This window comes from Pseudonaja textilis, chromosome 5, assembly GCF_049901715.1.
Source record: "Pseudonaja textilis isolate UNSWEBS1 chromosome 5, rPseTex1.2, whole genome shotgun sequence".
Taxonomy (NCBI): domain Eukaryota; kingdom Metazoa; phylum Chordata; class Lepidosauria; order Squamata; family Elapidae; genus Pseudonaja; species Pseudonaja textilis.
In genome coordinates, this window is record NC_141994.1 from 2,828,135 (window position 1) to 2,853,450 (window position 25,316).

Genomic DNA, 25,316 nt, shown 5'->3' on the forward strand with positions numbered 1-25,316 from the left:
CTGCATTTCGTACTAGCATTAGCTTCTGAGCCAAACAAAAGAGTAATTCCACATAAGCCATGTTACAGTAACACAAGCAGATTGAAATTTAATAGAAATTTAAAGTTCTTTACTTATAAAAAAAAGTCAGATTCTCAGGAATGGATGGGAGGTAAACGTTTTGGTAATAATATGTTTGAAAAAGAAATTGAATTGTACTGTAATTGATCAAAATAAATGTAATAAGACACAGCTATAAAAATGAAAGCTCTAATACAGGGGTGTCAAACATGCGGTGTCACATCGTTGTCATGTGACCTATTGAAACATTTCCCCTTTGCTCGACCAGGGGTGGCCAGCATGTGACGCATCTAGCCCATGAGGTGCGAGTTTGACACCCTGCTCTAATAGGTTACATGCAAGGGAAATATATTTTCAAATTATCAGAAATAATACTTGATGTTGGTCAGAATTTACTTCAAATATTACAGGAGAGCCACATTAGTTTACAGTGGCAAAAAAATAAAAAGGAGTCTACTATCATGTTTTTGGACGATTAATTTTACTAAAAGGTATTTAAGTTTTTATGAACTTCATCTCACTTCATCAGATATCTCTGATAATATGCCCAGTACTATGAAGTGAGCTGAAGTCAAGTTGATGAACTGAAGCTGAAGCAAACTGATAAAATAAATATATTTTAAATTAATAATGTATTCTCCCTCTTCCAAAAATATTAAGCATTTTTAATATTTCTGAACCATAACTTTTTTGAAAAAAAATCAATGCTATTTTATTTTTTCGAAAAATTGATGAGATATCTAAGCCGGTATCAACCCCCCAAAGTATAACTTTCTAATAAAAGTATAACTGTCTAATAACCTTTCTACAAGTATTCTGCATGCACAGATACATTATAGACAACAATGAAACATACTAAAGGAGCATCTTAATAATAAACTTTGGTCTTAGAGTTCCCTTTGAAATAGATTTAACAATTAACAGCCCATTTTCTGTGATGTTCCTTCTACTTACAGAACTATTTTTCTTAACGAAGGAAAATATGTTGCTAAGGATATGCGCGCACATGATCAGATCTTTTTGCTCTTGAAGGTGTATATAAAGGTGATGCAGAACCACTGGTAGCAAAATATACCGAGACTCTGGAAGACAAAATATATACTGTGGATACTATCTTTTTATGATCCAATCTTTTCAGTGGTTAAAGATGCAAACTGAGCTATCAAACGACTACATTTAATTTTTGACATATAGGTATGACTTGCAACTACACCTGGGATCAGAAGTTCCATTGTAAGCAACATGGTTGGTCGTTAAGCGAGTTGCACCCAATTTTACAACCTGTTTTGCTACAATTGTTTAGCAAATTACTGAAGTTGGTAAGTGAATCACACAGTCGTTAAGCAAACTAGCTGCTCCCATTGACTTTTCTTGTAAAACTGAAAAGGGAAAAGCATTATTATTCACTAATTATTCACTAAATTATTCACTAAAATTATTCACTAATTTTAATTTCACTAACATATTGATAAAACACTATTCTATTTTGGTAAATTCCAGCTTAATATATTTCTTTTTAATGTGATGTACTATTTAAGTATAAAGATTTTAATAATAAGAGTATTGCCTGGATGAGTACATTCTTCATTGTAACTACAAGACAAATTTGACTCTTGTCTTTGGGCTTTACTATGGAATATGCTCAGTACCTTCAAAAAAGGTACATTTAAAAATATTTATAAATATTTGAGTTTGAGCATGTAGTAAATCCAGTCAAAGCTAATGGGGAGCCATAAATCGGTTTTGGCAGCAAGGCAAAGTTAACTTGATGTTGTGCCACAGAACATCAACTGTTGTGCCCTGCAACTCCGCTTGTCTCTACACTTCCGGCAAAGAAAACCCCAAAACATGTTCCCCTCCCCTTCAATGCTATACAAGTCTGACTAGCAGATAAATAGCTTTAGAACAGAAAGATATTTGTCTTTCTAAGCTTTTTGATCAGTTTACAAATGTATTCATCCACATGTGTGCATACATATTGGTTCTACGGTTATGTTTCTGCACTCTGTATTGAGTCTGTATTCCTGAGATGAGCACAGGAAAGGCTGCGTATGCTCCGCTTTAGGTCTTATGAACAGAAAAGAGGAGAAAAGCAGCTCAGAAAATGGCAGCATTCTGAGATTTGTTCCATTAGGAGTGCACAGAAAAAAAAAATGCTGTACTTTTTTTATCCATAGTACCAGGCCAAACTTGACCCTTTTTTTGGTGTCCTGGCTTCCCACCATACCAGATTTGGTTCCTTTCTGTTTGGAGAGTTATCTTTCTGATAGACAGACAGGAAGACAGAGTTCCATCCATCCATCCATCCATCCAGGGGTGCGATTCTACAGGTTCGCACCTATTCGCTAGAACCGGTTGTTAACATTCTAAGCAGTTCGGAGAACCGGTTGTTAGAAGAAATTACAGGGCTAATCCTGTAAGGAAGGCAGGAAAGAAACATTCTGGTGTTGCTTACAGAAACTGCCTCTCCGTTAACCCTTATTACATTCTTGGCAGGACTAGACTTCCTGTCTCAGGAACTTCTCTGGAGTTTTTTTTTTCCTCCTTTGCCGGTACTTTTCTTGTGTCAAGTGACCATTCAAAGTTACAATGGCATTGAAAAAAGTGACTTATGACCATTTTTCACACTTACGACTGTTGCAGCATCCCCACAGTCATGCGAGGCCAGGCGAGGAGATGCGTGCCTCAATGTGAGTGATGTTGAGTTGGCCACACCCAGCCAGTCACATGACTACCAAGCCACGCCCACCAACTAAGCCACACCCACAGAACCGGTTGTTAAAAAATTTGAATCCCACCCCTGCATCCATCCATCTATCATATTTGTATAGCTGCCACTTCACATGAAAGTAACTCAGGGTAGCATACAACACGTATATAATTGGACTGCTGGAGTTCTGGTCCTGCAAAAAATTATTCAAGGGCTTCATGCAGATTCACCATACCAACTTTAGTATAAAGTTCAAATGTGATTAAATTTTATCCGCTTTATATACAATCAGCATGTGTCAGGAGCTATTTCAATATTAGTTAATTAGCAATGGTATTTGCTTTTCTACCTGGATTGGTATACAGTTGGCTTTCCACTATTTTTCCAATGCACTGAAGTTTCACTGCTTGAAGAGAATCATCCGCATTTGTAATGATCGGCAAGCTCCTTAGAGTATCACATACCAAATTTGCTACTTCTCTCACATCAAAGAGCTTTAACAATTCTGAATATATAGCTGGGAAGGAACTGAGAAAGATTGCCTGGGAACAAACACAGAAAAAAGTTAAGTATAGTACAAATCTTCAAACAGACAGAAAAAGGAATTAAAACTTTATTTGTGTCAGTCTGTGCTCCATTCAAAATCCAAGAAAGAAATACTTAAGACTCCATAGATTAGAGGAACGTAATCTTTTACTGAAATTTGAAGTGTAGAATTCTGAATCTAAGGAATTAGGCGCGCAGATCACATATACAAAGGGATGGAATTGTTCCCACCCCCCAAAGTTCAAAAGATTCTTCCAATTAAAAGTTCTGAATATGATCATGTGGGCATCTTCAGGGGGTGATGAGGCCTCTGTCCATTGACCTTGACATATTTTGATAAAGATTCACAGCTGCGCAAAGGAAAGGAGGCTAAGCAAGGAAATAGAAACCTAAGAGCAGGAATTTATACTCCCTCCCACTCCTCATTTATACAACACAAGAATGTAACACCTCCAGCTCTCTTCCCAGACGCAACCCCTCCTCCCCCCGTTACTCATGGCAGCCGAAAGATGCAAAGCAGTAGAAAAGTAGAAAAGATCTTGAAGGCTGACATTTTGAATTTAATTTTAAAAACCGTACCTTTTCTATTTTCCAAGAAAAACAGATATTTGGAATTTGCTCTTAATAGTTTTAATTTGTTCCAAGGAAAAGAAAAGAGTATAAATAATATTATGAGTTAATAATATTATGAGTTGCAGTTTTAAATAAATATGAGAAATCCAAGGACTATGGTGAAAATAGAGAAAGATTAGAATTAAAAAAACAAAACAAAAAATAGCTAACTGCAAATTCTGCGTCTGAATCATGGAAGACAACTGGAAACAAAACAATTCTATAGCTTGTTAATTTAGCCAAAAGCTTCATATAGAAAGACAGTACTGTCAGATGTTTGATTCGACTTTTGTTACCAATACATGAATAAGATGAAATGAAAACAGCTGAAAATAGATCCGAAGCATTAACATGTCACATTTAAACACTACTATGTTTTTATGTTTCAGTTACCATGCACAGAAGACAAGTGAAAAGTAACGGTGTAAGGCACTATTTTTGCAGAACTTACTTGGGCCCGAGATAAAGCATTGGTTCCTTTAGTTTCTTGGGAAAGGAAGAATCGTACTGACATCAAAAGCTCTTGAATACAACAGCTGAATTCCTCCTCATTTTGTCCACCAGTAGCAAGAGAGAATAGCTTCCGAGACTGAACTATATATTTAAATATATATTCTTGGGCCTATAAAATAAAAATGTGTGATTGTATATCGTTCCCGCTTATAAATAATAAACATTCTTCTAAATAGCACTAGTTAGATAGCATATAGGCTAAACTTGAAAATGAATAACTCATATCACAAGAGGGCAACGTTCCATATTCATTCTTTGCTAAATTCATTGATTTTTTTTTTAAAAATGTCCAGCTTTTCTAAATTAAGGGGATTTGAAAGCCAGTGTTAGCCTGGTCATCTACACTTTACTTCAAGCTTGCTGCCAATTGCCATGGAAACAATAAGGGGCAGGGAAGAAATGGGTATTTGGGAGTTGGGAAACATGCAGGAGGTAAAACTAGAATTTCTGAGATGTGATGGAGAGGCCTGAACTCCGAGAGGTCAGCTTGAGTTTTTATAGCTTACCGAGAAGTAGGTTATGGTCTACTTTATCTAATTCCTTGCTAAAGTCTAAGTATACTATGTCCACAGCATTTTGCTGGTCTACTAATTTAGTCACTTTATCAAAGAATGAAATAGCAATAGCATTTAGACTTACATACCACTTCACAGTGCTTTGCAGCTCCTCCATAAGTGGTTTACAGAGTCAGCATATTGCCCCCAACAATTTGCGTCCTCATTTTACCCACCTCAGCTGAGTCACCTTGAGCCTGGTGAGATTTGAACTACCAAATTGCAAGCAGCTGGCAGTCAGCAAAAGTAGCCTGCAGTACTGCACTTTAACCACTGTGCAACCAAACCAATAAGATTGGTTTGGCATGCTCTGTTTTTAACAAATCCGTGCTGGCTACTAATTATAACTTTATTTGCTTCTAGTTGTTTTCAGATTTGTTTTTTGATTATTTTTTCCAGGATCTTCCCAATCATATTAGACTGATTGGTCTGTAGTTTCTTGCAACTGTTTTTTCCCCTTCTTGAAGATGGGAACCAAATCAGGTCTTTTCAAATTCCTGAGTGCTCCAGCTCTTTCAGAACTTTGGGGTGTGATCTGTCAGGTCCTGGTGATTTATATTAATCAAGGTCAGATAAGTGTTGTCAATTATCTTGCTGCTTGGTGTCATAAAAACGTGGGGAGGGATCAGTGGATAAATTTTCATTGCAGCTTTGCAACTACGGCCTATCTCTCCAAGGTCATTTCTGTTAACTCTGGTATGCGGTAGCCTCTGGTTGTCTAGCTACAAGGGATTTGGGCTGTATAGTTTGTTTCAGGTTGCTGTTTTCACGTGCTTTGTCTCAGAGCTTGACTGGAATTTCTTACTTTCGGTTCGTTCCCACTAAAAGCACTTTTCTCTAAATCTATGGAGCCAAGGATTTTCCTTTCCTAGAAATGGACGGATGGAGCCCTAACAGGGGTTCTCTTACCATTTTCTTGCTTATTTTAATTTTTATTTCTAGTTTGTCCTTTATAGTAGGTTTTTTTGGTAAGTTGGGCTATAATTTCAATACTTCAATGTATAATAGCAACACTTACGTTGCTATGTAAATTACCTGCAGACCAATTGGGTGGAACTCCTGCCTTTCGCAGAAGTAGCTTTTAATAACTTGGTACATAATAGAACTGGGCTCACCCTATTCAAGGGAGTCACAGGAATTGAGTTCATACTGATGCCAGAATTTATGAGGGAGCCCCCCCCCCTTCTATTGGTAATGCTAGCTGAATGGATGGACACCCTAAAATCTGCCGGGTGGGAATGTGCAAAAGGCACTGAATAAAGCCAGAGAGTCACAAAAGAAACAGGAGAAGAGCTGGCTGGAAAAGAGCTCTCCAGAAGGAATTTAGGATTGGGGAAAAAGTATATCTATCTACTAAATACTTAAAGTTGAGGCAACCCTGTAAGAAACTGGGTCCGAAATACATACAGCCATTTCCAATCATTCAGATTATAAACCCAGTCATGATAGAATTGTGGCTGCCAAAGGTACTTAGGCGAATTCATCCAGTGTTCCACTGTAGTTTGTTAAAACCCTTCCTCAGTTCTAAGTTGAGACAAAGATGAAGGAGTGCCTCCACCTTCTGTTACAGTGGGAAGTGAGGAACACTATGAAATAAAAAAGTTACTAGACCCACTAGAAACAGCATCAAAATTGATAGAAAAGATAGAGACATATGGAAAGGTGGCTGGTTTGAAAATAAATAAAGATAAGACAAAGATCTTGACAAAGAATATGCTATCGAGACAAAAGGAAGAACTGGCAGACCTAATGAAAATTCAGGTCACGAATAAGATCAAGTACTTGGGGATATTCTTGACAACAAGATGCAGTACACTAAAAGAGAATAATTATATCAAACTTAAACAGCAGATAGCGCTAGATCTGGCAAAATGGGAAAATTTACAACTGTCATTAATAGGGAGAATATCAACAGTCAAGATGAATATATTACCCAGAATCTTATATTTGTTTCAAACAATTTCAATTAGGCTTGGAAAAGACTACTTTGAAGATTTAAATAAAATTGTGTTGAAATATATATGGCAAGGTAGGAAAGCGAGAATAAAGTTAAAACTTTTGCAAGATGCTAGAATTAGAGGAGGATTTGGTTTGCCTAATTGGGAGTTGTACTACCAAATTACAAATCTGATGTGGGTTAAGGAATGGATAACACTAAGAAATACTAGATTGTTGACATTAGAAGGACATGCTCTGTTGTTGGGGTGGCATGGCTTTATACCATTTTCTATACCATTTTCTATGGTATAAAGGAACTAAAACACAGGGGTATTTTAGAAGACATTATATACGGGAGACTCTGTGGTTAAACTGGGAGAAGATTAAAAGACAATGTCATTTGAAAATTCCAGTCTGGCTATCGACTATTGAAGCATTTTCTTATCCTATAATATACCAAAAGGAACAAACAGTTACATATGGTGAAATATTGAATGAAAAGGGTGAACTCAAATCCATACAAAAACTAGAGGAACAAGGTATAAAGATGAATTGGTTTTCATATGCGCAAATACATTCAAGGTATGATAAAGATTCTAAAACAGAAGGTTTCTATGATAAACTGATTGACTTAGATAAGATTTTGATGGGTACTGATCAAAAGGTGATTAAAAAATTGTATGGATACTTATTAGAAACTAAACTAGAAAACAACAAGTTAAAGAAACTATGATTGTTTGGGGGAAGAATTTTGGATATGGGATTGATTTAGAGAAATGGTAAAAATTGTGGTCTCAAAATTATAAAATGACAATGTCAACAGCATATAAAGAAAATTTGTATAAGATGTTTTACAGGTGGCATTTTCCCCCGACAAGAATAGCAAGAATGTTCAAGAAGAAATCCGAAAAATGTTGGAAATGTCATCAGACACCTGGCTGATATTACCATATGTGGTGGACTTGTGAGGATGCTAAAAAATACTGGACTAAAATCCACACGTGGTTGGAAAAAATGACAAAAAAACATATAGATTTGAAACCAGAGATATTTTTATTGGGAATTTTACCTGAAATATATAGTAAAGACTTGAAATACCTGATTGTAAATGTATTAACAGAGGCTAGATTTGTATTTGCTAAAAACTGGAAAAATAAGAAAACACCATCACAGGAGGAAATCATTAAGAAAATATTGGAATGTGCTGAAATGAGTAGATTGACATTTGAAATTAGAGAACAAGATGATAAACAATTTTATAAAATTTGGGATCTTTTCTACCAATGGTTAGACAATAAAATATAGTAATGAAATATGTAGACTTTTAGAAAATAATAAATATATAAAGATGTATTCTTTTCTTATATCTACAAAATGATTCTAGGATAGATTTGGGGTGATAATATGAACCATCATAAAAAAAATTAAGTAAAAATTATTATTTCGTAAAACATTAATGAATAAAAGTATAGTCAAATGATTGATTAATAATGATATTAATGTATTTAATATTTGATTGAAAATATGAGATTATATACAATGTAATTGTAATTGAAAACTACGAAATGGAAGCACAAAACAATTTGTAAACCAACCGGCACACTGTATGTATATATATATGGAAGATGATGTTTTTATGTTTTGTTTGTTTGTGTTTGTTTTAAAAACCAATTAAAAAAAAGAAATAAAAAAGTTACTGGACTCAAGTTATTTTTTATTTTATTTTATTGAACTTTTTTCTGTTTACACATCTCAATCATCTTTAATAGTACTGAGGTATCTTTGTTTCAAATACACATATACATTTCTAATTATTCTCTCTAATTATTTATATACATTTTGATACCTTCTTCTTATCTCTACAATTCTTATTCCTATTGTTCATCCATTCATACCAATTTTCTCATACGGCATAATACTCCGAATCTTCTTTAACTTTTAACTCTAGGGTGAGTTTATCAATTTCCACACATTCTAAAATCTTTTGGATTACTAGACCTTCTGACGTTATGCTATCCTTTTTCCAGCATTGTGCAAATGCGATCTTCACTGCTGTAGTTATTTGCAAGATCATATATTTTATCTTTTTATTATATTTCCCCTTAATTATCCCTAAAAGGAACAATTCTGACTTAAATTCTATTTGACAGTTTGTTATTTCGTACAACCATTTTTGTATTTTAATTCAATACTTTTTTGCTTTGGGGCATAACCACCATGAGTGAAAGAAGGTACCTTGTCCCTGTTTGCATTTCCAACAACTTGGATTCAGATTTGGGTACATTTTTGCCAACCTTGTAGGCGCCAGATGCCAATGATAAAACATCTTATATTGATTTTCCTTATATGCAATGGATTTTGTTCTTGTATAGTATTTTTTCCCAGTCCTCAAGCTCAATGTTATGTACGAAATTTCAGGCTTATTTTCAAGGCGGATTACAATACTTAGTACATACTTAGTGCCATGGAAAGGATACCCCTCAACCGATGCTGAGGGGGTTGCTGCCCATAATGTTAGTGCAGATGAACTAGTCAGAAAGTTCTGTGCTAAATACCTGCATCATCCAAGGGGACAATTGACAGCTAAAGATTCCTGAGTAAAGATGTTAATCTGTGTTTGATATTTTTCTAGGTGTAACCTTCCTCCAGAGGGTTGGTGTGCCAAGATTGAATTGCATGACTTCCTCTGAACTTCTATCGCTATTCAACTTGTCATTCAAGTGGGAGGAGGGAGGGGTGGAATGGAATGCTAAAATTTTGTCTATGGACCGTGAGAGCCTGAACCCCATCAAGATTATTAATGCAGGTGTTAGATGGAGGAATGAATTGCTCCCGTAACAAAAGGAAGTTTTATAAATGGACAATATGAACACTTAGACATGGGGAGAAAGAACCTGTTGTTTAACTAAGCAGTTATTTATGAAGGAGACCCAGAACTATTTTTGCTTCTGCAGTTCCAAGATGGTGTATCCAATAAAGTTTTACTTTTGGGAATTCAAAACTCTCCAGAGCATTTACTTTTTGGGGGGTTCGCTAAATCAGACAGAAAGCACAAATTTTTTTCTGGATTTTATAGTTGTACCAAGAATGGAGAGACACTCCCCCCCCCCCCCTGCTTGGACTGCCTTGGCTCGAGAAATGGAAACCTTATGTGAACTAGAGAAGAGGGCTCTTAAAAATCTGGCAAAAGGTGGCCAAAAAAGGGGAAAGAAATTCCAACATCCAGAGCCAAGAAATCCAAAGAACCAAAAGAGCTGGGACAGTTGTGCAGGAGCACCCAAAAAGTGAGCCCAGAATCCCCAAGGACTACTGGAATCCATGGGATCGGCTAGACCACAGGTGGCAGGCCCAGTGTTGCTGCGGGAGAAAAATGATGGAACTCTTCATCGGTGCATTGACTATAAGGGGGTTAAATGCAGTGTGCATGGAAAATGTCTGTTGCCCATGACAAAGAACATACTTGCCAAAGGCAAAATATTCACTAAATTAGATCTGTGGGAGGCTTATTACTGAGTTCAGATCAAAGAGGGCAATGAATGGAAAACTGCCCTTTGGGATGTTTTCAATTCTGAATACTCTCTTTGGGCCTCAGCTGCAGTGGGCCCCAGCTGTGTTCATAGAACTGATTAATGAGATGTTGCATGACTACTTGCACAAGGGGGTATTGGTGTATTTGAATGATATTTTAATATATACTGAGACTATATTGAGACTGGAAGAGCATGTGAAATTAGTGTGGGTGGTCCTAAAAAGACTCCAAGCAGCTGAATTGTATGCAAAGCTTTCTAAATGTAAATCTTCACCAAGATAAGATTGATTACCTTAGGCCCCTCCCCGCACTAGGAAGCGATTACAACATTTCCTAGGTTTTGCCAATTTCTATTGGCAATTCATCACTTCATTTGCCAAAATTGCATTACCAATCACCAATCTTTTAAAACTAAGGGCGAGGGCAAGCTGAAGCCGAGTCAGTCACTTGTGGACTATGGAGTGCCAAGAGGCATTCAAAAAACTCAAACAGCTGTTTGTGGCAGAGCCTGTGCTAAAGCATCCTGATCCAACCTCTCCTTTTGTAATTCAGGCAGACGCGAGTAATATAGCTATGGAGGCTGCACTATTACAAAAGAATGACCATGGGCTGTTACAATTCTGCACATACACCTCCAAAAGTCTTATGGAAACTCAAAGGGTCTGAAAGGGCTAATTTGGTCTTGTTACGGTACCTGAGATGCTACACTAATTACCAACAAGACAATAGAACTGACCCTTTACCTTTTGCAGAGGTGGCATAGAATAATTTAGTGCATTGTTGTACAGAGTTTATCAAATTTAAGGTGGCCTCTGGTCACGATTTTGTAGCTAAGCCAGAGCTGCCTCAAGAGAAACCTCAAATGCCTTCCTTGGGAGAGTGGATAGCCCAATTTCAAAATATTTGGCCAATAGCATGTAAGGTGCTGAAAGTATATGTCAAGTACATAAGAAACAAGCCGACACTGGTTCTGGACTTCCCCGAAGGTGGACCACTGACCGTGATCATCCATGGCTTTGGTCCATGTTTCTTCATCGGATTGGCTAGCTTTGGGCAGAAGCCACCTCATAGGGGCAGCAGAGGAAGGGGAGACCATCAGCTGGGTAGAGGGGAGTTACAAATCCTCTCCCTGGCTTGGCAAATGCTCACTCCCGAAGACGTCTGAAGCGGTGGTCTAAAATGGCCACCCTAAAGGTGAAGAGTAAGCTGGAATAAGATTGTGCAGGAGAGAGAAATAAGCGGACAGTATGAGAAACGGGACGCTATAATTAAATGAAAGGTACCCCAGGATTAATCTTTAAGAATTTTTAAGAAAGTATTTAAAGTGGCAAAGAAGAAGAAAAATTGAATTGTTTCTGACAGCGGTGGGCTTTGAACCAAGAAAGATACGAGCTGGAAGAAGAAACAATTTAACTAATTTGGATAAATATACTTTGATTTTATATAGGCACTGATAAAGCTGAATTTGAGACTGTTAAAGGGAAAACTTAATACCAATTGGATTTGATATTTTTCTTGGAAGATTGTGGTTTAAAAAGACCTGAATAATTGAATAAAAAAAAAAGGAGGGGTGAAGATTTGTTATAATAAAGAGTGCCATCTAATGGTTAAATCTATTTTTAAATCTAGTTACGGAATATGTAACTATGGTCATATTTGTATGTAAATGTGGAAACCTGTAATCATGCTGTTCGCTAAAAAGAGATGTTTTTAAAATGTGGAAAACTGAAATAAAACTTGTTTTAAAAAAGAAAAGAAACAAGCTGACAAAAACATGTGAAACCAAAAGATTTTAAAATGAGTGACAGAGTTTACCTTTGCAAAAATATCTACAGTCCACCCAACAGTATAAAAACCTAGGTCCTAAATATGTTGGACCATTCCCCATCATTAAAATAATCCTGTTACACTACAATTGGAATTGCCTAAGAACCTTAAATGTACTCACCCCATGCGGCACTGCTGTTTACTGAAACCTAAAACTGTTTTTCCTCTTCGCCCTACACCTAATGCCCCGCTGGTGCCCATCTTATTAATTGAACAAGAGCAGCATTTTGAAATTAAGGAGATTCTAGATCAGGGCTGTCAAACTCGCGGCCCACGGGCAGATATATCACATGCTGGCCATGCCCACGCCCAGTTTAGCGAAGGGGGAAAAAGTTGCAATATGTCACATGATGCTGCTGTGATGATGCGAGTTTGACATCCCTGTTCTAGATTCTAGGAAACATAAAGGGAAAGTCCAATATCTAGTTGTATGGAAGCATTTCCTTCCTTATAGTCTGAGTGAGTAGATGCTAAACATGTCTGGGTACCTAAACTCCTCCAAACCTTTCCCTGAAAATACCTTAACAAACTCTGGATTGAGTAGTGGTACTTGGTTTATATTGCTTTACTTATCTGTATGTTGTTTTCTTGTTTTAGAGCTAACACCTCTGTTACGGGGGCCCGAATGTCAGCCTGGTTATCTTCGCTTTCCTTCAAGCTTTCTGCCAGCTGCTATGGAAATGTGTTTGTGTGTGGAGGAGGGGAAGCAATGGATATTTGGGAAGGAAAGTGTGCAGAAGGTGAAACTGGAATTTCTGAGATAGCGAGGCTTTGAGTCAGCTTGGATTGTGTAATATCTTCAAGGCCAACTGTCCTGGGATTGGCACGCACAAAGGAGTGATGCACCTGCACCAGATGTTCTCGAAACATCTTCCTGGCTGATGATTGAACTCTGGTTGCCTGGCTACTGGTGTGGGTGGGGGCTCTGGCAGCCCTGACAGCCAGCTTGTATCACTAAGATTTCTTTTTATTTCAGTCACTTTTTTATATCAGGTCATATAACCAATTGCATTTGTCCCAATATGAAACCATTTGCAATATCATCCAAAATATATTTTAATACAGAAATATAGCTCATATTTGGAGATATCTCATGCTAACTACACTTTCACAATTAACCAAATAATCTTCATTAGAATAATAAATGCCAATTTCCCAAAGTGATCTCAATCTAATGAAAAATGTAGTCCAACTGTCACAATACAAATATTTTTAATATAAATCTAAACCCAAAATTTTAAATTTTTATCATCGTAAATAGTGATTTTGTCCATCGCTATAAGTAAGGCCCCTTAAATTTTGTCTTGCATATGGGCTAGTCAACAGGTTAAATCTATTTTATATCAGAAGTGCTATTTGCCAAACTACTTTCACAATAATTTCCATATGCTGCTATGAGAGAGATATTAATCAAAAGTTTTGCTTTTAGTTCTTTGATATCTTTATAGTTATACAACAGACTATGATAAGTCATGGAAAAATATTAATATTTACTAGTTCCCAAAGATATGAAAAAGTTGTTTTTCTTGCTATCTTTCTATCATTATAACAAGCAGTAAATGCTACATACCCCAGGAATTATCTATTATCTTCTATTTGCACTTCTTCTCTATCCATTTCCAATATCAATACAATTATCTATGTGAATATGATTTTGTTCTTGTTTGTTTTGTTCTTTACACTGTCATCTACTAAACAGAACCAATCCATTTTGTGCTCATATTAAGTATCTATCATGCGCCCATATAGTTCTTTCACAGTTGCAGTCTTTCACTCACACAGGTTTCAGGGTGAATCATTGGGATGAGAGGTTTGAGAAAAGCTAATAAAAATAATCTTGAACAGGAAAATGCAATTGACTCTACTCTGGATACATGCTATGGTAACTTCATTTGTCACGAATTAGCATTTTTATATTTATATACAAACAATATTAACAATCATATTAAATCAACTTCTTCAATTTGCTTCTAGTCAGATGTGTCAAATAAATGGAGCTGCCCTAACTGGAAATGATAGCAATTGTAATCTAGTAAACACCTCTGAATAGAAGCAGATTAGAAAAAAACTAGATGAGATTACACCATCTCTTTCAGTTTTATTACCTTTAATACTTCCTGATTGTGTGTTTGCCTTTCTACTTCAGTAAATCGGTCAACATGCCACTTCAATACCTTTATGAGATCTCTAAAATATAAAACAAAACTTAGTTCTACACTGAAGTCTTAATTCATTGTTAAATAGACTAATAACTGACATGAATAATAATTCATAATTTAATCAGTACATAAGTCTACTGAAAATTAAGCCTCAATAAGCTATTCCCAGGAAAGTGAGCAATTTTGCAGAACAATTCAAATAAAATGTAATTGGAAAGAAAACTATTTAGTGGATACTATATTTAAATTGCAAAATTATGAATATATATAGAACATTATTATTGGCATACATTTTCACAAATATAATAAAGTTTGGTTGCTTTTAAGGTACTAATACACCTTGCTTTCTAGGTAGGAAAGAAAGTTCATTAGCCAACCTCATTGTAGTATGTGCAAGGACACTGAATTCTTCTAAATAATGAGACACCTCCAATGAATGAAATTTTGTCTGAGTCTGGCATGATACATAACCAATTTTTTTGCTTTCATCTCCAAATCTTAGAAACTCAGACATCGTCAATAATCTTTGCTCTCATAGTCTGAATAGGACAATTCTCCTCACTCAGTATTTTCAGTAGTAGAGTAGAGTAGAGTAGAGTAGAGTAGAGTAGAGTAGAGTCTTAGTCTTAGTATTATATGAAATTTTAGTCTGAATAGGACGATTCTCCTCACTCAGTATTTTCAGTAGTATAGTATAGTATAGTATAGTATAGTATAGTATAGTATAGTCTTAGTCTTAGTCTTAGTCTTAGTCTTAGTCTTAGTCTTATATGAAATTTTAATCTGAATAGGATGATTCTCCTCACTCAGTATTTTCAGTAGTACAGTATTAGTATTAGTATAGTATAGCACCATACCATACATAATTTGGCCTTGAACTGGGGGCAAACATTAGAACAGCTATATGTACTTTCATATAAAATAATACTCTATCCTGAAGCAATGTGGGCCAATAGTCTGATTTGGTATATAACAGATATTTGTTTAATGAATATACTTCATTAGCTATGAAAATGTGTACACATTCCTAGAGAACATTTTAAGCACTACAATGTTGGGTTCAATGAAAAATCTTATATGGAAATAAAGGGAGAAATTCCCAAAATCCTTGAGAACTGCACCATATCATTAATTCTGAAGGAGGCAAATTAAACCAAATAAAGCAGAGTATGGGAGTATGCATTGTTTTATGAGAATAACCAGTCCATGATTGCTTTCTATATGGACAATAAATATATATTTCACTTCCCATGTTAGGTATACAGGTAGTCAGGGGTGGGATTCAATTTTTTAAACAACCGGTTCTGTGGGTGTGGCTTAGTTGGTGGGTGTGGCTTGGTGGTCATGTGACTGGTTGGATGTGGTCAACTCAACATCACTCAAGGGGTGCTTCTCCTCATCTGGCCTCTCATGACAGTGGGAATGCTGCAATGGTCATAAGTGTGAAAAATGGACATAAGTCACTTTTTTCAATGCCATTGTAGCTTTGATTGTCATTAAATGAACAAAGACAAAGATCTTGACAAAGAATATGCTATCAAGACAAAAGGAAGAACTGCAGACCTATTGAAAATTCAGCTCATGAATAAGATCCAGTACTTGGGGATATACTTGACATATGAACATAATGGAGACTTCCGATTATGATTCTAAGTTGCAACTGTTGTAAAGAAGACCATCATGTGACTGACCCAATGTTATGAACTTTTTTGTGGCAGTCAGAAAGCAGATATAGCAGTCATTAAATAAATCCATTGTTGCTATCAGTAGTTTTTGCCAAGTATACAAAATATGATTAAATGAACGCAGGGTGTGCATTCATAGGAACTTCGTTTCTGGGTCCTATGTAGTTTGGGAAGAGATATGTTGTAAAATGGTTACTAAATGAACAACAGTAAGTCAAGCACTACATGTAACAATCATGGCCCATTAAAGTGTACTATAAGACCATAAAAGGTCTGGTATCTATTAGTGCAGCACAGCAGTTCAAAGGCAAAAATGTCCTGCATCACATTTGGAATACAAATCCAGTACATTTCTACAACTCCTTAAAAGCAGCCACAACTTTTTCTACTTCAAATAGGTATTTTTCCACAGTTGCTGTATGATGCCATCTCAAATCCAATCCTCCAAATTCAAAATGTTGCATTGGCCCAGTAACTAAATTCTTTCCTTGATACTTCATCATTCCTTTTGTACTGTCAGAATTGATTGTGCTCTAGTTTACTCATACATATTCAAACCATGTGGTTTATAAGGGCTATTAATAAATCCTTTGAGAATTAGGGGAAAACTACTTAAAACCGTAGAACCATAGGGCTAGAAGGGACTTTGGAGATCTTCTACCTAGTCCAACCTCCTGCTCAAAGCTGAAGGGCTTATATGGCTATCTAATCTTTTCTCGCAAACTTCTATTCCACTGATTCATTGTTCTGAAGGAGGACGTTTCTCCTTATTTTCCAGTTTGGATCTCTCTTTAACAAGCTTCCACTCATTGCTTCTTGATGTGCCCCTCAAGTGCTTTGGAAAATAAATCCACCCCCTCTATAAGTTTGAATTTGGTTTAATATTAGGCATTTTCCCAGAAACAGCTAAAGACACATACAGGATGAACTTAGGTTTATATAAAAGCAAAATAATTATACGTCAGATGATTGATTTAGTATCAATAACCAAATGTAATAGCTCAGATCAATTTTTATAACAAAGTATAACTGATTTAAAATATCAGTTTATCAGACTTTGGTTCTAACCATGGAGACTACAACACATTTGAACTAAAGTCGCTGTCAACTGCCAATCATCTGACTGCATCTATATTCAAAGCATTGAAACCTTTCTACCTGTATGCAAGAGCTCCTGCAAAATGACTTTGAATGTAGGTATCCATAACTGGCCTAAAATGATGAAACTTGCTGTCCTGCAGCAAATTAATTATGTGAACCTAAGGGGGGAAAAAATCATATTAGTTTATTTCAGCAAATTTCAAAAATCAAAACAAACACAAGGAATAATAAAATTTGCCTTACCAAACAGTCAAATACTTGGGAGCCATACTTTTGAGAATTTTCATCTAAAATCCCAAATAAAGTGTCTAGCGTATCTTGAAGAAACTAGGTGAAGGAAGACATATTTAAGAACTATATATTTTGGAAACGTTACTCATATTTTATCTCAGTGAGAAAAATAAACAGTGCCAATTGTATTCACCTTCACTATTTCAGAACCATCAATTTCTTTCAGTTTCGAGAGGCAACCTGCAATTTTTTCTGGGTGAGCTCGCCATTTAAGAAGGTCAAGCATATCCCCTACAAAATAAAGTTTGGCAAAAATACAAATGTAAGCAAACAATTTACTATATATACACATTAATTTTAGAAACAGCAAAAAGGAAAAGGTTATACAGTATAAGTTTTCTTAAATCAAGCTCATGTTTTAAGCTGAAATCTGTATATGCTATCAAAAAGATTGTGGCACATGAAATTAACATTCATTTTATTCACTCACAAGTGAATCTCTACCACTTCTCTACTACTTCTGAGTAGAGAAATAGAATTGCACTGTTCAACATGAAACAGCATTTTTGTTCTATTTATTTAAATCTGGGTCATGCATTATATTCGATGCCAGATATTTAATAATATTCCTCAGAAGTCCTATTTCTCAGTATATTTTATCATTTTGGGCAATAAACTGAAAAACACAGTAAGGGTTTTTTTAAAAAAAAACTGACAGCATTGAATGGTAATTAAAAAACAACAACAACAACCCATAGATGTGCTACTTAAAATATTGTAACATCAAAACTGTTACATTTTTAATCTGCTTACAAACAGGTCAACCAATAATTTATTTGTGTTTTGAGCCAATCAATAGTTTATTAAGTAAGTTCTGCATAAATATGGCTAATATTGAATTATAAAACATATTTGTAATACTGTATAATAATAGTATATCATAAGTATATCATAATAATAAGCTCATCTACTATATTGTATTACGCATTATACTTTACCATTCTGTGTGAGTTTAGTTGAACACAGAAAAGATGTAATCCAGAAAGATTCCTTAGTAGATTTTATTGCTTGGTGGTTGTTTGCAAGAAGATGCCCTTTTGAAAAGGGAAATTTGAGATAGCGACTAGAATCCCGAAGGCTTGTATTTTCTTCACACTGAGAGAACAATTACATTTTAACTCACTACATCTAATTAAATGAAATGCAGCACAGAACTGTCATCTAAAGCCATTAGAAAAACAATCTCCACTGCTAATCAACTGTATTTTCTAACATTTTCTTCCTATGTACTTTCTAGGTATCTTCTTTGTTTGCTGTGCTTTAGGATACTTAACCATTGATAATATTGTACCATGTTTCTTCAACAATACGCCCCCCCAATACGCCCCCCCCAGCATGTTTTCTAGGCATAAAATGAAATTAAGCCCCTCCCCCCAAATTTAGATCTATTTTAAAACATGTGAAATGGGGGGAGGGTGGGGGGAACTTGCCATTAGAAGCGCCCCACAGGCAGCCACACCTCGCCACCAGGCGCTCCTAACAGCCGATCATGGCGGAGCGCAGAGGGCTCCCTACCCCCACCAAGCGCCTTTGCTACAGCCCCAGGTATGGTGCTGGTTGCAGGCCGGGTCATCAGGCGGGTAGATGTCAGCCTCGGCAGGGCACTTTAAATCACGAGACCTTCAGCACCCGCCACTGTGCTTCCTCCACCGCTGTTGCTTTTCCTTCATATTCCTCCACCGGCAGCATTTCAGCCGCTTCTTGGGTGGGGTAGCCGCCTCTGTAGCTTCCACAGTTCCTGCCGGCGCTGGCGAGAGAACAGTGGCAGTACCGGAGGGAATCGTGAAAGCTACAGAGGCGGCTCCCCCACCTGAGAAGTGGCTGAAACGCTGCTGGTGGAGGAATGTGAAGGGAAAGCAACAGCGGCGGAGGAAGCACAGCGGTGGGCACCTAAGGTCTCGTGATTTAAAGTGCCTTGCTGAGGCCAACATCCACACCGCCACCACCTGCCCGCTGACCCAGCCTGCAACTAACACCATAACAGAGTCTGCAGCAAAGGCACTTAGTGGGGGTAGGGAGGCCTCTGTGCTCTGCCATGATCGGCTGTTACGAGCGGCTGGTGGCGAGGCATGGTTGCCCGCGGGGGGCTCTAGGTGAGGGTGTGCGGAGGGGGGAGAAATTAATTCGCCCCCCCCAAAATAAGACCCGGGCTTATTATATGAGAAACACGGTATATCTATATCCACTTCCTATGCTCTAAAATTTCCACATCCCGCATGTCCCAAGTTTGATATGTGCACAACTGATATTCATCTTTTTCCTCATGTGTGAGAGAGCTAAATTGATTTATGCCCATGTATGCAGGTGTAATATAAAGAACCAGCAACATAAGCTGGAAAGGATATGATGATAGGAATATTACACAATGACAAATCTAGTATTCTTCTGACAGTTGAATCAATCTAGGATTTTTCTTTCTGAATAAGCTATTTTTTCTGGCTTCTTTTTGAAAATACCTTGTGTACAATGAGCTCATGAATGCCATCTGGCAGGGTCCTTCCGTTTTCTTGCATCAGAGGAATGAAAGAAAAACCAAACATCTTCTTCTCTCCCTTCTCTTTTGCTGAAACACACAAACACATTAAAAATACACCATATTCTAAGCTACGAATGAAAGTTCATAAATGAAAATAATACAAAATTGCACATATATTTGCAACTAAAGGCAATAATATAATTTATAAGTTATTATAATATACAATAAGTTATATAACAATTTGATTGTTATATAATAAGTTATATAACAATTTGATTGTTATATAATCAATCAAATGTGCAGATATATTAATTACACAATACAGTTAAAAGATGACCAATCTGATTTCTGTTGACTTCAATTAATTCAAGATTTCTACCATCAGCAGGAGAACCAGACTGGTGTAGCCAGCTGGAAGACCTTAGGCCAGTCACTCTTTATCTCATCCCTAGCAAGAAGAAAGTAAGGCAAACCAATTTTAAAAATCTTGCTACAAAAACTGCATGCATTTGCCAAAGCTGGAAAGATATATATCCAGATCGCACAATTATACCTATAATTTAATGAATAGCAATAGCACTTAGACTTATATATCACTTCATAATGCCTTACAGCCCTCTCTAAGTGGTTTACAAAGTCAGCATATTGCCCCCAATAATCTGGGTCCTCATTTTACTGACCTTGGAAGGATGGAAAACTGAGTCAACCTTGAGCCAGTGAGAATCGAACTGCTAAACTGCTGGCAGTCAGCAGTCAGAAGAATTAGCCTGCAATACTGCACTCTTCAGGATAACTTATTTTTATGTTAGAATACATAGGAAAAGCATGCTGCTATTAAGTTAACTATGTTAATAATTATATCCACATTTTTTCATTAAAAGATACATTAAAACTACAATAGCCAACTAGAAATTACTTCAAATTTAGCTATTAGATTCACTAAAATAATTAAATGATCCAAGTGGCTTAGGGGATTCTATGCAAACCCTTGTGACTTTAGGAAATAAAAGATATTGAAAAGGAAAAGAAACCACTCCCATCCATTAAAATCAAAATGATTTTTATTTTTGAAGAAAAGAAGCCATAATCTTCCAACAACTCATTTTGTATAATCCTTTTGGCAACTTTTTTCTCTGTTCTGAATTAAACTGGCAAGAGATTCTAATCTAATATCAGCTACTCTTCCCTTTTTCTTTCAATCTACAACCAGTTGTAACTGTGAACAGGTTGCCAAGCTTCCTTCATGTGATTGCCGGAAGAGACACAACATTTTACAACAGATAGAAGCACTCTTTCCAAGGCCATTGTACCACCCAAGGGTCATTAAACAACCAGTCGTAAATTTGAGATTATCTATACAGTTGCCTCTTGGATCATTAGTGTTTAACAGCATAATTAATGTTCAGTTACAGGCAACCATACATTTATTTTTGTGGAATATTCTAATACAAAGCTGTTGTTTTCAGTGCATACTTGAGTTTTTTTTTTTCCATTGTGCTGCCCTACGAGAGCTTTTCCTCTACTAACTCTCATTTTTATAAGGTTGCCATTTAAGGTAGCAACCAGCAGGCGTGAAGAACATTTGGGTGAAAAATGTTGATTGTAATTTAAAATAACTACCACTTCTGAATAGGTCTTACTGGAACAGTGGCGGAATTCAAACCGAAGGTGTGCTCCCCTGAATTTATCCACTGGAATAGGTAGTTTCAGCAGCTCAGCCCACCTGGGACTGTTGTTATGATACAACACAAAAGAATGGAATTCAGAGGCTGGTGGCTCTCCAGAGCCAAAGGAGATAAAATCCTTAAAAAGAAAGCATTTTAAAAATCCAAATTACTTCAGTGGTAAATCAATGGTCAGTATTCTGAAGGATCTACAGTAAACAGAACAAAACATTTTGTTTTCCCTAGACTTTTGGAAGGCATAAGCAGGGGCAAAGACAGCTAATGAGATAAATTTAATTTACATACCAGTAAGGGCAGGAAAAATGCTTATTGTTCATTCAGGAATAAAGTATGAGGAGAATCCTTTATCATTGTCCATGGTATTATCTCATTCATCCACCTACTGGGCCCAAATGTCTATGGAGATCCTCGGTCATCCAGGTCATGGTTGTCCCAAAGGTGCTTTTTCAAGAAGCAGTTGGATTTTCTGTTTTTTTTTCTTTGAAGACCTTTTGCTTCACCTGAAGAAGCTTCTTGGATGAGAAGCAAAACGTCTTCAAAGAAAAACCAGAAAGTCCAGTTGTCTCATGAAAAAGCACCTTTGGAACTATTATGCCCAATATTTGTGTGTTATATTATTTTCAAGTGTTTCTCATTTTTCTCAGTTTATTTTGTCTTAACATCAGCCTGCACCTTTAATATTAGATTTATTACAACTTATTGCATTGCTATATTTTATATGCATTTTTATGCAAAGGAATTCTGTAAAAAAATATATCAGGTTTTCCAATAGTCACGGGGAAGAATATTCATTCATTCATTCATCATTCGTTTGTTCATTCAATAAATATACATAACCACCCACCTTACCCATTCACTCTATTCTGGGTATTTCTCTGAAATTCGCTATACCACAATAAGTCCTTCTTTATTTATTCAAAATATCAATAAGGCAAATAAAAGACAGCAAATCCTTTCGTGTGTGCATGAGGGGGAGTAATTTGTCTAATATTCTCAATTGTGTGGAACAGTTACTTAACGTTTCATTTCAGATTTTATTTAAATACTATTCGTCTCTTTGAAAAAAAATCCAGAGATAGGGAAAACATCTTGTGGGTGATAAAAGGCAAGCCTGGAAGAAATAATGTGATCATCGGAACCAGTTTTTGATTCTTTTGAAATAGTCCTCAACTTACAACAGTTCATTAAGTGAGAGTTTGAACTTACAACAGCCCTGATAAAGTGACACGACTATTTTACATAATTACAACCACTGCAGCATCCCCACAGTCACACAAATAAAACTGAAACACTTGGCAATTGTCTTATATTTATGATGGTTGCAGTGTCCAGGAGTCATGTGATTATCTTTTGCGGCCTTCCGATAAGCGAAGTCAATGGGGACTCCAGATTCACTTAACAACTATGTTACTAACTTAACAACTGTAGTAATTCGCTTAACTGTTTCAGGAAAGGTTGCATAATGGGGCAAAACTCACTTTTAACTCTTTCATTTAGCCACAGAAATTTTGGGGTCAATTATGGTCATAAGTCAAGGACTACCTGCATTTATTATTCTTCAGAAATCCAGCTTGGGAGAATGTTGCTCTAAGGCAGTGGTTGAATGTGTGCAGAATTAAACTGTGCCCTGTGGAAAATGGAATTCACTTTGGGTATGCAGGATGGATTTATGCACAAGTCCACTGAGTGAATATGATCACAGACTTCTTCATTAGCTGATAAGACTACCAGTTCCAAAGATGTCCCTGGATAATATTATGGCAATGAGGAAGGTCACTTTCAAGGTAACATATTTACATTCACTTGGTTTATAAGTTTGAAAGGATGATTTCTAACATTTTCAGAATCAGGTGATCAGGTCCCTTAGATGGGGACATTATACGATAAGGGACTCCAGTAGCATGTATATCTTGACTTATGGGCATTCAGAGACAGATAATCCCTCAGAGTGTGTTGGGTTATAGATTATTGACTTGACTGGAAAAAAAACCCAATACTTCAGGAACAGGGACCACCAGTTTAATTTATTTCCTCCTTCTCAAGGAAAAAGCATAGGTGATATCTTAAATTTGTCTGTCAACGTTCCATGGGAAGCTAAGATGATCTGGACAAAAACTACATTATTATCTATATTGCTATTTATATCTCCAGATATGTAAATATAACTTGTTTAGATCTGAGATGAAATTATGTTCCCTGGGGAGACAGTCCACTCTAACTGATAAATCAATGGCAAGTGCGCTATCTCAGAATGCTAGGATCTTCTGGAACATGGGTGTCAAACTCGATCACGTCAGGTGACATATCGCAACAGTTTTTGCCTTTGCGGAGCCGGGGTGGCATGGCCTACACATGCTGCATCCAGTCCACAGGCTGCCAGTTTGACACTCCTGTTCTGGAAATATCAGCGTATTTTCTGCCTCTTCATCTGCCTTTTCAAGTAGTCAAATTTTAAAAAGGAAATGAAAACATTGAGCTACTTGTATTTTGAGGCCATCCTTCACCATCTATTCACCATCCAGCTTGATGATTCTGTTCTCAGGACTGATTAGCTTAAAATGAACTTTAGTCTCTCCAACAAAAACTGATAGTACTGGCATACTAATTTAGCTACTTAAAATTTAGGATTGTTCTCCAATCCCTATTCTTTTTAGGCATTATGAAGACAATTTAGTGCACTTAAAAGATTGTCAGCCAGTGGCACCCTTTTTATGGCTTTCTCAGCTAGGAATTGGTCACTGGGTTTCAAGATCTCCTTTTGTGCACTGGTCCACATTGAAGATAGAAGGAACAAAAAAACTCAAAAAACTTAAACTTGGATCCTAGAAAGGCTACTTGTCTTACCTTTGGTGGCCAGAACAGCATTCTTTTTTTTTTCATTGTTTTGACCAGAGCCTTGGGTAAAGCCCAAAATATCTATCATTTGTGAAAGCACTGGAGGCTAGTACTGAACTGGATGGTGTCTATGTTCCAAATAATGATCCAAAAATGTATGGCTGCCTAGGCAGATCTAGCCAAAAATTGTAATTAATTTAGGCCAGATTCAGCCATGAAGGCCTCATAATTGCCAATGCTCTGGAACAATGGATTAAGACTGGGAATCATCAACTCTGTTTGATCTTAGTATCACTCTTTAGACATTAGGGATTTGCTGTCTTTCTTTTGCCATGTTAAAGAGAATGCCGTTAAGTTTGTTACTAGGAAATATGAGTATATCAACTCCACTTGGAAATTAGGGAGATTACTAGGATTTCCATCAATTGTTTGTATCTTGGATACAGCTTTCATTGGTTGCAACAGACAGATCCTCAGAATAGAATGTCTGTGCATCTTTCACTAAGAAGCTGATAATTGCAATTCAAGTTATTGGGAAGACTTCAGACAGACCCAGCAGCAGTTTAACAGATCCAGTCCAATATCAACATAATTCACGATCTTTCAGTTTCATTACATTAATTATGCAGGCCTAACAACAGACTGTTTGAAACTAATGTAATGGTATGTCAGTACCTAATATATAGATTTCTTGTTAGCAGAATCAGCAGAGCTTAATTCAGACATTAAAAAAATCCTACAGTTAGTCATCTAGGAGCATAATTTCTGGGTTGTTCCTCATAAAAATTGTAATTT

At 36.5% G+C, this 25,316-nt stretch overlaps 1 protein-coding gene across 4 annotated transcripts in view; it reads right to left on the minus strand.

Moving 5' to 3' along the window:
* Positions 1–25,316, minus strand: part of DOCK4 (dedicator of cytokinesis 4) — a 229,095-nt gene that overhangs the window by 115,776 nt on the left and 88,003 nt on the right. For all 4 annotated transcript variants that reach the window (XM_026713144.2, XM_087933987.1, XM_087933988.1 and 1 more), the window contains 10 exons: positions 21,642–21,804; positions 19,982–20,088; positions 18,464–18,620; positions 17,659–17,756; positions 17,478–17,561; positions 17,292–17,392; positions 14,395–14,476; positions 4,380–4,550; positions 3,120–3,312; positions 1,015–1,142 (listed from right to left, as the gene is read on the minus strand). In XM_026713144.2, the coding sequence (XP_026568929.1) occupies positions 1,015–1,142; positions 3,120–3,312; positions 4,380–4,550; positions 14,395–14,476; positions 17,292–17,392; positions 17,478–17,561; positions 17,659–17,756; positions 18,464–18,620; positions 19,982–20,088; positions 21,642–21,804 (1,284 nt within the window). The remainder of the gene's footprint in view (positions 1–1,014; positions 1,143–3,119; positions 3,313–4,379; positions 4,551–14,394; positions 14,477–17,291; positions 17,393–17,477; positions 17,562–17,658; positions 17,757–18,463; positions 18,621–19,981; positions 20,089–21,641; positions 21,805–25,316) is intronic.